Here is a 12,367-nt window from a genome sequence, read left to right on the forward strand (position 1 = left end):
GTCGATATTACAGTACCACTACATGAGAGTCTTCCTATGCTACTGCCACTTTATTTTTAATTGAATAACTTAATAAAATACAAAGTAAGGTATTCAGTATTCACAAAATTCTATTAAATAAAATTTAATAACTGTTTCTAGATCTTCTAGATCTTTTCTTATAGGTCAGAAACTAAGGAGAGAATTTTCGCACTTTGACATCATAAGTACAAAGCACAAATGTCTACTCAATATGATGGTTCTTGGAAACAAATATTAGCCCACTGATTTACTCTCCACTGGGTCTCCGAAAGCGTTGAGTACAGACTTCAAATTGTGTACAAATAAGACATTATATTTAAATCCTATGTTGTAGATAAGAAGGAGTTTTGCAAAATGCAGACCCCTATGAGATATAGAGAAACTTGAATGTTTTTTCAATGTTCATCCGATTACCGAAACAGTTAGGCGTAAGCCCTAGTCTTAAGATAAGACAAACGTTCAGGAAATGTGATCTCTGCGGGGAAAAGGGAGCATTGAAACTTTTCCTTGAAGTTTACCAGATTTCCACAGCTCTTGGGCGTGAGGACTTGAAATTTTATGCAAATGTTTTCATACAAAGTACGACCCGAAAGGAGGGAGGGATGAGCTTAAAATTATTTCTCGCATTGTATTTCCGAAATTGTTAGACAGCTGAGGATAAAAAAAACTACATTACGGGGTAAAGAGGGCTTCATCGGACCTTTTATTTTCAAAATTCATCAAATTTCTGAAAGCATTGAAATTGAAATTTTGTACAAATTGTGGTAAATTAATAAGACGGAAGTTCTTCAAAATGCAACCCTTGAAGGAGTAAAGATGATTTGAATCTTTTTTTTTTTTTGTTACCTTTCACAAATTTGCGCAACGTTGAGCGTAGAAAATTGATAGTTCGTACGAATGTTCTCCCCAGACTGTGGATCATGGGTAAAAAATATTTTGTAAAATTCAACATTTAAGAGGTTGGAAATTGAGGTTAAGTGTTTTCTCGTTCTAGAAAGTTCAAATTTTGTATAAGTGTTCTCTAGATAATTCAAACTATTGTAAGACAGAGTTAAGAGAACTGGCACTCCGAATGTTGGGCAAGGATTAAAAGATTTCCAATTATTATTATCTATATCTTTTGAGATGTTGAATATACAACCATAAAATTATATAATCAGCATCATAGGTATTCTGCCATTATTGGCAGGTCACTTGCCACAACTGAGAAGCTTTCATGCTCTACGGTTTCTCTAACTCTTCGATTTATACACGATTTTTCTGCTTTGATATTTTTGAATTGACAGCGGAAAATTTAGAAATACAGAATATGGATATTTTATACTAGAAGATGATTTGGCTAAGTTTTAGGATTAGGATAAGACATCTAGGACTAGGATAAGACATAGACTGTTAGAAAGTTAATTTTAGGGAATTAGAACTTTGTGTAACAATTTCCAGGAAAGGGGGAGAAATTTCCGATTTTGGATGCAAAAAAGATATGTAAATGTGTCTCTGAGGGGAAAATTGGGTTCATGGGAAATGTGGATCAATCGTGAGTTTGGGTGAGTTTACCACTTTGAAGTACGAGAAACTGATTTGACTCGCTCTTGGTGTGTGAAGAGTTACTTACTATCGATCTTTTTTAGGGTTTACGTTACTACAGTGAAATGGAACTTACACCAGTGTCTTGAAACCTGATCAAGAGTATATCTTATAAAATGTTTTCTATATCCTTATTCTTCCCAAACGGAGCATGTACAGTCTGCTAGCTATTACTAAATGGCCTCCACTCAAAAATTGTCACACTGTTTGTAGCTATTGATTTATTCACCAAAAAAGTAAGAAAAAATGGTGATTGGCGTAGTAGTCTCTGAAGCCTAATTGCTTACTGCTTACGTATATTCTCTTTGAAACAAATTGTTCACGATTTTTTTTTTTTAAAACTTACTTGAGATTGTTCCTTACAGGACCTTAAAGTGAACCAGACAGAAGTCAAAATTCGAGGATTTGGAAAGAAGGCAAAACTGCTCCCAACATCATATAAAGTGAAATTCTCACCGAAAACGACTGACAACTTGCCAAACAGTACCAAAAGTTTCAACATAGGCTTTTGTAAGTAAAGCTACTGTTTCTATTAAATATCGTTATTGCATGACAGCAGATACAAACACTGTATTATAAGAAAACTTATTGATTGAAATTGATATCAAGATTGTTCATGGCTTGTAGACCAATGTCAATAGCAAGGATATTGAAAGACAGGACCTAATATTGAAAGTAGAATCCGAACCATTACTTGGGATCTTATCCAAGGTTAGCATTTCTACTTGGGATTGAACCTAGGACCACACACAGAGAATGAATGCGCGTAAGTCATTTATTCATGTAGGGACTTAATTCAAGAACATGAAAACAATTATAATAAGAAGTAACTGTTTAATAAAGAAATTTTAAGAACTTATTATTCATTAATTTAGATTAATACGCTAAGGACAAGAAGTAAATAAACTCATTATGCAATGTGTACAAAAATTTTAAACATATGTAGATACATTTCGATAACCCTATAAATAAAATCGCATTACATGTCTAAGAAATGACTTGTATACATATTGCTATTTTATCTAAGTTAAAACTATATGCATGTTGCATGTGTTATATGCATTACTAACAATATAGTAAAATCTTATATTATAATCGAACATATTTACCATATGACAAAAATTTTAATTATTATACTTCTTAATTTGATATAAGTTTGGTTAGTTATGAACATGTAATTTCTGGTTACTGAAAATAACAGTAGTACATTTTATTTCGATATATAGTAAAACAAATATAGGTAAATTAAGAAATTTTAAAACAAATTTCAAGTTTTCCCTTCTTTTCTTTTCTTTTCGAAACAAATCATTGTTTATAAAGAGATAAAATTGTAGAAAGTTGAGAAAAACCCATATATATACGACACATCAATTACTCGATATACTAAATCGTCATGAATTATGGACTAATTGTAAGTATGAAAATATGAACAAAAAGAATACTTTTCAGAATAAGTTAAGTTTTGAGTAAAGAGAATAAATATTAAATAACAATTTAATTTAATATATTAATTGAGTATATTTATTTTAAATCTATAATACACTAATATTACTTGTTTATTTATTATCTAAAAATGAAAAGAATCTTGTTTGTGATCGCATAACGAGAAAATAACCAAACCGTTTGAAATGAATTCTTGAATATAGTTATTAAGTACATTGAACCAAGTACTTTTTTTATCTTGTTACTTTGATTAAAAAGGGTATTGAAAGGAAGAAGTAGAGGTCAAAAGTTATGCAGAAAATAAAGTATCTCACGATCCTGTAAAGTTTGGAAAATGAAATTTGGTATATAAACTCATTAAAAATAAGTAGACACGTGTCCCAGCGTTTTTGAGAATTCCCGTTTTAAACGAAGAGGAGAAAGCATTTTCTATAATGCCTTTCTTTGCATTGAAAATCACGTTACCTGTTGCTTGTGATCACATCGTGAAAAACGGTTTAACAGTTTAAAACGAATTTTTGGAACATAGTACCTACTCTGACCTAAGTTTTCCTTATAGTGCGTTGATTATAGTGCGTATCGTGAGGAGGATAGAGGAAGTTCAAAATTTATGTAAAAAAAAATACAGATCTCATGACCCCATCGAGTTAGCAAGATGAAACTCGGTGTGTATACTCCTCATTAAAGAATAACGAGATGCATTTCTCCCCGCTTTATTTTTTGTTTTCAGGGTGTAGAAGAGTTCTATAATTTATTTTTTCGCACTGAAATCGTCGTTGCCACATATTTGTGATCGCGTCACTGGAAAACGGTTTAACAGTTTGACATGAGTTTTGCAACATAGTTAGCACCTACTTTGAGCTAAGTTTTCGTCACGTTTATTTGATTGTAAGGTATATCTTTAGGAGGGTAAAGATAATTTAAAATTATGTAAAAATACAGTATCTCATGAGCCCGTCAAGTTAGGAAGTTGGAATTCGGCATATAAAATCCTCATTAAAAATAAGGGAACAGATTTATCCCTATTTTTGAACATTTTCGTTTTAAGAGAGTGGGAACGCATTTTCTATAATTTCATCCTTGCCGTTGCCTCTTTATTTGTAATCGTGTCATGGGGAAACGGTTCAACAGTTTAAAATAAATGTGGAGATAGATCTACCTCAAGCTGAGATTTCATATGTGACTTTGTATAAAGTGCGTATCCTAAAGAGGGTAGGAGGTTCAAAATTTATGCTAGAAACATAATATCTTACGAGGTTATTATTACTATATTATCATTGATATTTGCATCCTAAAGAGTTACAACAAGCTCAAATATTTTCCACAAATCTTTTCTCCCCGTGCGAAGAGCGGGCATTTCTGGTAGTCTATCATATAAAAATTAAATATGAAAAGGATCTTGTTTATCATCGAATTACTTGAAGACTGCTGAACCGATTTAAATGAATTTTGTGTGTAGTTACCACCTACCTCGAACTGCGTTTTTATCATGCTACTTTATGTATGCAGTATGGTCATAATTTAGGCAAAAAATTTAGTATCTCACAAACCCCTCAAGCTAAAAATATAAAACAAGATATATAAACCCTTCATTAAAGTTGAATGGACACATGCCCCGGGTATTTAAGATTTTTTGTATATATCTGTACAAGTTTATGTATAAATTATATTTACGAGCTTTTCTTTTTTCATTTACCAGTGAGCATACCACATGATGGAAAATCTGTTATTGGTAAGTAATATATATATATATATATATATATATATATATATATATATATATATATATATATATACTGAGGAACCATTTATTTTGTTACACTCTTGGAATTTTTAAGCTAATGAACAAATAAACACTGAAACTTTGTATCATGCAAATATCATAGGGATATAGGAGAACACATTGTTTTTCATATTCTGTGATACCATTAAGTTAATAGTGTTGCCAATCTAACATAAAGTTCATTAAGTTAATTTTTTAAAATAGCACTACATCAGGTTATTACATATATCAAATCTACAGCGGAAACTTGAAATACCACACTTGTTACGCAGTGTTTGAAACTAAAGAAGCTACAGTGTCACAATCATACAAAAACAACCAATTTTTGGAGAGTTCTGCAAGAGAGATTAACGAGGTAACGCAATCCAAAATACCTTAGAGTCGAACACTACGGTTATCGTACTATGTACTTTAAGCAGGTAGAAACAAAGTTACAAAAACTGAAAATTTTACTTTTTTTTCAAATAAATTTATGTTGAAAAAAGTTTAGATAATTTCACATCCAGTTATATCTATATATTTTTTCAATAGACAGAAAGAACATAATGCAGTTTACAAAAATTTATATCTCAAATCATTACAGAGATATGAGAAAATGATTGAATTTGATATATTATTTAAAATGGCGTATTTGTAGAAACTTTTAAAAATAATTTTTGATTTACTTCGCTTCTATCAACATTATACCAATACTTTTTGGTAGGTGTAATTATATCAAAATCACGGAATTACCAATTTTAAACAGTGTTGCAAACTTTACCAACGTTTACAATATCTCTAGAAGAGATTGAGATATCAGGTTCCTGTAAATGCCATTAAGATCCTTACACTTATTAAAAACCATCCTTGTAATTGGATAAGGTACTTATCTAAATAGTTTTCGAAATAAAGCCTTTTGAAAAAATAAAATTTTCAATGCCTTATAGCTTTGTTGCTATTCATTCGAAATCATGATCACAGTATTAAATATTAAAGTACTGTAGGTGTGCGCTGCCCTGACCGTCTCTGTAGAGGCCACAAAATTTGGAAGTTTAGGACGCTGCAGCGCCTTTAATCTACAACAATGAATAACAAGTGTGATATTGTAAGCTTTCGTTTAACATGTAGATTTGAAATGTGTTATAACATAACGAAGTTTTAATTTAAAAAACAACTTAAAATTATGTTGTCAACACTGTTAATTGGTGGTAACACAGAACATGTCAAACAATGTCTCCTTGCTAATATTTTCACGGTACAAAATTTCAGTATTTTCTGTGATTAGTTTAAAAGCTACAAAGCGTATATACATTTCAACATTGAGAATACATTTATCTAGAAATAGTCAATTAGATAATATAAAAACAAATAAAATTTCGTTTTCAATGCAAGTATAGTTTGGGTGCTACTCATTCTAACTATATAACTACGTAAAACTTACAAAAGATATAAAATCTGATCAAGGAAACACTTATTATTATCGTCTAAAGCCATTGTGTCTGATGAAGACAACTATATTTCCAAAATCGTAACAGAGATTAATAACTAATAGAAGTCACTTGTGCACCACCTGAAGGAATTTGATTTGTATGACATGATATTTCCTTAAATATTGAAACCGGAAGTAGAAGTAGATTTCTATCACTTCCGGTCTCAGTAAAGAGTTTGAAGTGGAGATGGAATATAGTCTTAGGACGCTTAATTCATTGCAGAAAACCACTTCTCGCTATCTATTATCACTTTTATTCTAGAGCGATCAACATTAAAACTGGAAGTGATTGACTTCCGATTTGAACAGAGGATTTGAATGAGAATACTGCCTATCTTTAGAACGCTAAACCGATTCAAAACAAAAAAAAACTTCTCAGTATGTCTTATCCTTTTGCTCTATATAGGTCCAAATTGAAACCGGAAGTTGTAGTGGATTTCTATCACTTCCGGTTTTAGTAGAGAGTTGAGGATAGGTTTGAAATGTGCACTTGAAACACTTAACTGATTGCAGAAAACCGCTTCTAGCTAGCTATTACCGATTTTGCTCCATAGTGATCAACGTGAAAACCAAAAATGATTGATTTCTATCCTTTCCGGTTTAACAATCACCTCAATCAACCAACTCGACTTCTAACTTTCGACTCTCTGCATCCCGGCCAAACTTGATGCTGATCTACAAAGTAGTTCTTGAAACTTTTGGACGGACGGACAGGGTAAATATGTAAAAATATTTTAGCTAACTATTACTTTTTTTAGTGTTATTTCTCTGTGGATAGAAATTAACACAGTTATTGCTGCTGTGTGCAGTAAAAGTGAGCGGCCTCCTTTTATTACGTTATTATTGTTGTTGAGGGATTTTACTACTCTTCTTTGACAAATTTCTACCTCATTTAATAGAAGTAGTTCCTGAGTTTCAAAGGAAACACACGTTATGTTCTATGACAATCGAAAGATTTTGTTAATTGTCTTGAAATATTTTCTTAGGGTTGGGGAATTCACCATCTTTTCCTTCAATGATTTCAACCCTAAGCACCAGGCCGCATTGGGAAGCCAAAGAAAGCACTGCATGAAAATCAATATAGTAATGTTTAGGTAAACAGTTTATCTGCTTATTCCTGATTTATATTCCTGGAAAGTCTCAAAGAAAGCAAATCATTTTTCATAATTTTTTAAAAGAAATTTATGATTAAGCTTGCTTTCTTGAAGATGGATTGAATTCACTTCTTGTCTCTAATCAGTAATTGAGGTAATTCCTAAATCTCGAAGAAAACACGTGCTATGTCTTATGAAAATTACCGTGGAACATATAATTCACACGGAATAAACTTACCCCTTATGCATGACAAATTTTAACCCCAAGAAAGGGGTCTTAAAGAAATCTTTAAAGAATTGAAATCTTTAAAGAAAGTATAAGCTTTATTGCACCAAATTGAATAATTTTGTTCAAAAAACATGTTTTTTAATCATATTGTGTGTTATATGAGTAAAGTTCTAACTTAAGAGTGATTCTATCCTATTTCATCCTCTTATTTTTGATGGATTCCAAATCTAAGGTTTATTACCTACATCTGGAAGCAAATACGTGTCAAATTTAATTGAAAACAGAATTTACAAAAGATATCGTCAAAAACAGTATTTACAAAAGGTATCGTCAAACAGACATACAAATGCTTATTGATTCCAATGGTAGAAGATCCCTTTCGTTTGCTTGAACAAATATGAAGGATGCAGATTAAAATATTCGTGATATTTGCTAGTAATCAAATAAAATGTTGGTTCTTATTGTAATTTTGAGTACACTATTGGCGCTATTTTGATTCCATTACCTAGTAATAATTCGTGTTGTTCATTTCGTTGACTAACGGAGAATTATTCAGAAATTACAGTATTAACATCTTTTTTTTGGATCATATACTATTAAGTAAGCCTTGGGTTAATCTTGGGACCATGGTGCTAGTAAATTAACTATATAATTATCTACTCGTATTTAATTTCAAACCTATCAGGTACTATGAATTTTTATCTATAAGGGAAATGAAGTAAGAAGATAAAGAATATAATTTTAGAACATAAGTACTTGAAAGTTCCAGCTACTTAAACATGTTTTTGATTTGTTCAAGAACATTTTATTAATATATAACAATCTTTATTACTTTTTTAAACCATGTTTAGGTGCTGTAGTTACATCTCTTAACTTGAGAGCGTATGTTATATGGAATGGCACAATTCATGTTTCGTGGGAAGAAGCTGTTGTTATCTTCAGAGAAACAGAAGATGGTAAAGAACAAATTGTAAAACCTGATTCGTATGCTTTGATTTGTGAAGAACGAACCAATAGCAAAGTAAAAACGTCAACAGTTGATGTTACAGGAACATCATATATTTTTCCATCTGCAGGCTTCAAATCCGTATATAAGATCTCTTTGAAATGCATTTTTGGCGCGAAGAAGTACGACTGTGGAACTACAAAAACGAAAGCAGGTAATGTTTTATCCTTTTCTTCTTTTTATTTTTTTAAAAGTAAGTTTTCGTCAACAAAGGCAAATCTTTAATTATAAGTAGAATTCAGAGTTCTAATTTCAATAAGACTTAAGAATATTATTTCAGTAAATCTTTTTCACAAACGTTAGACGCAATTAAAAAACTTGTCTAACAATTTTTCTAATTGTTCCTTTCACGTTCGACTTTCACTATAATATACTCGTACATACAGTATCTGATTATATGAGATTTGTATTTTATATGAAAGCATGTTATTGAAGCTTTGTGATTAATCATTGTTGTTCAATAAACTAATTAAAATTATTTTGTGTTGCTTCACACATTATCACATCGCAGCGTTTGGATTGGAAATGACTAATCAACATTGATTACTGAGTTTGCAAAATCTTGGGATTTAGTAATCTATCAATTTAGTAATTTTGTAAATACAGTATATGCGGAGCCACAGTGTGCCCTCGCACGTCATAATAAAACGATTTGTAATTTGTAATTCGTCAATTCATTGAAATAGCATTTTATCTTATTGTAATACACTTAAAATCCACTAAAATGAGCATGTAAGAATGTTATAGTGAGAGGATGGATGGGATTTATCTTTATACATACCCATATGAAAAGTTTTCCTTTAATTACCTATGTAGACACTCATTTGTGCGCTAAGCTTTTCAGGCAAATCATAGAAACTTATTCCCAACAATGTGACAATATGATAGCCTAGACAGTATATGTGCACCAGGCTGCCAGTAGCAATAGACAAAATAAACCAATAAGAAATTAGGTACGTAGCCAGGGTTTAGATTGTTCATCTCTCTTATAAAGAGAAATAATCGGGAAGTGATGTTGCATAAAATTTTCAATCCATTGTGAACATGGCTGTACAACACTTTATATTACGCAATATTCTGATTTCGGCAAATCACAATACAGTAAATACCCATAGATATTATTAAAACCTTCTTAGACAAATTGTTAAACATTTTTGTATTTTTTCTTTGTATAAATAGGTAAACGAGCAACTCATATGAACTTAGAAAAGGAAGGTGGTGTAGCCGTCTACGAAATTAATAAATTTCGTCATACATGGTACAACGCAGAACAGAATTGTTTGGCTAAAAATGGTCATTTAGTAAGTTACATGAATGAAGTTGAGGAGAAACAATTGATGGATACTCTAGGAACAACTGTGAATGAAATTTGGATTGGAGCGAATTTGTGCAAAGATACCCATTTGAAAGGTGATTTATAAGACTTTTTGTGCCGATGTTGTTCCCCAGGTTTATACATATTGTGTATGTTTTATCATTGTGATTTCGTTCAAGGACACTTCTGCACCAAGCAAACAACATCAATTTCTGGCACCACATTATTTTAGAACATGTTTATTAAAGTACTAGTTGGAATGCACAGAGTCTATGTTTATTGTATCTTTATTCTTTTGAAGATTACTTTATCAATCAATTCATTTTAGTATCCGAAAAATACATACTGTTTAGATCATTTGTCAATTATACTAGAGTATTATTCTGGAGATTAAAGTTATACGAGTTCCTATTTTTGTTTTAATTCTTTTAGGACAAAGTTCCTGGACAGATGGAAGTCATAACACATATCAGAAGTTTAATAAGAATGTTCATCTAACTAAGTACAAATGTTGTCTAAAGGCTACAAAGTCGAAGGATGGTGATGGGTACTATTGGACAGGGGACGTTTGTCAAAAGCAGCTTCCATTTGTTTGTGAATACCACGTATCAGGTAAACTTCAATGAAATTTCGTGCATATACAGACGAGTCCATTTATTCGATCTTAGTCAATTCAGATTACCTTTTTTGAATTCTTATACTTTTGTATTTCTGTTTTGTACTATAATATTTTAAAATACACTTATGAAGAGTGTTTTAAAATTAGATAAAACATGTTTCAACAATTGTAGAAGAAATTGTGACAAAACGGTTAATTTTAAAAGTAAAACTTGAGTGAAATAGTGTGTGTGTGTTCTTTATGTATTCTTACAGATTACAATACTAATTTATGAAGAAATCAACTCAGTTGTTTCAGTATATAAACTTCTAAACAATAATATTTAAGTACACAAAAGTACCTTTTCAAGAATAATGCTAATATTGAAGTATTTATAGTAGTGTAAATTCATACATAGTTCAATTTGAAAACAGTTTAACATAAATAGTTTATATGTTAGTATATCACTTGTACATGTCTAAATTCATTTATATTGCTAGTCAACATGGATGTCATACACAAAAAACACATATGTGAACATTTACAAAATTTTAATATGTTGTCATACATGATGGATATATTGTATTTAAAGTACTTTCTGATCAAGAAAACAGAAAAAGCGTTATCCTTCAATGAGAAATTACCAATTAAATATAATTCATTGATTTCTGTTTTTTTTTTTTACATATGTGAATAGAAGCGTAATAATTTACTTATTTCCAAGGATTGTTTCTTTCGATCTTTATTCATTAAAATGTAAAATTTATTGTTAGATAGTATATCGACTTGAAATATTGAAGCAAAATAGTTTAATATTGATTAATGATTAGAAGATATCTACTACTACCAATGGCGGCTCTTGTGAGAAATAACTTCGGGAAAATTTAAATTTATCGCCGCGGGCCAAAGGAAGAAGACTCAATTATTGTGCTAATTTTCCCGTACAAGAAATAAGACATTCAGTGAGATTTGTTCCTTAGCTTGTGGTGATAGAATTTTGACTTTTTACTGATATGATTTCCCTCAAGAGCCACCACTGACGACAACATATCTTGCAAGTTTGTTGCAAATACTAAAAGTTATGTCTTCATCAGTAATGTACGCAAAGCTGGCTAAAAACCTATTCATAAATCTTTTACGCCTTCTCAGTTTGTGACTGATTTACCACATGCAATTTCTGTTGAGAATAATTTCACCTGACAATCTAAGATCCTACTCTTATCCTCGGATATGATTCCATTACTTTTTTCTACAAGTTAATAATTAAAATTGTATTTAATAATTGAATGCATTAGTCTATGCACTGTATTAGACAAGAGGGTGAATCGAACCAAATTTAGTTAAAGAAGAAAAAAATCAATTGAAGTTGATCTGCCGAAAGTTAGCCACAGTAATAGAAGCAGAAGCAAGATGACGCCCAATGACTATCTCAGGAGCTTTATCTAAATATCTCAGGAACATTATTTCGTGTTTATATTATGAAGTAGCTGTGTACTAAATGTAAAGTAACCATGTAATAACTGTGTAAAGTCTTAACTTAATTCGCTAAATTCAATCACTTTATTAAATTACATTTATTCACAACAAAACTATAACCATTTAAAATCCAACAAAATAAAAACTTTTATTAATGTTATACATTGCCAAACAGCTTGTATAAGCTTGTATTTATTAATTGTCATTTTTAAAATTGTCAAAAAACGCAACTATTTTCCTTCTTGGTTTTCCGCGTTCCTTTCCGCCTAGCCTAACACTTCCTAATTCACTAAATGTCAAACTCATCGTTTCTGAATTAAGCAAAACTACAAAAACACATCAACAAAAAT

General features: G+C 30.9%; 1 protein-coding gene across 1 annotated transcript in view; it reads left to right on the forward strand.

The window, feature by feature from the left end:
• The window catches only part of LOC145673177 (uncharacterized), a 196,784-nt gene that overhangs the window by 133,518 nt on the left and 50,899 nt on the right, over positions 1-12,367 (forward strand). Inside the window, exons 8-12 of the mRNA XM_081742635.1 lie at positions 1,971-2,115; positions 4,748-4,780; positions 8,474-8,782; positions 9,808-10,038; positions 10,376-10,555. Coding sequence (XP_081598761.1) covers positions 1,971-2,115; positions 4,748-4,780; positions 8,474-8,782; positions 9,808-10,038; positions 10,376-10,555 — 898 coding nt within the window. The remainder of the gene's footprint in view (positions 1-1,970; positions 2,116-4,747; positions 4,781-8,473; positions 8,783-9,807; positions 10,039-10,375; positions 10,556-12,367) is intronic.

The sequence above is a fragment of the Thermobia domestica genome, chromosome 16 (genome assembly GCF_964235325.1).
Source record: "Thermobia domestica chromosome 16, izTheDome1.hap1.1, whole genome shotgun sequence".
Taxonomy (NCBI): Eukaryota; Metazoa; Arthropoda; class Insecta; order Zygentoma; family Lepismatidae; genus Thermobia; species Thermobia domestica.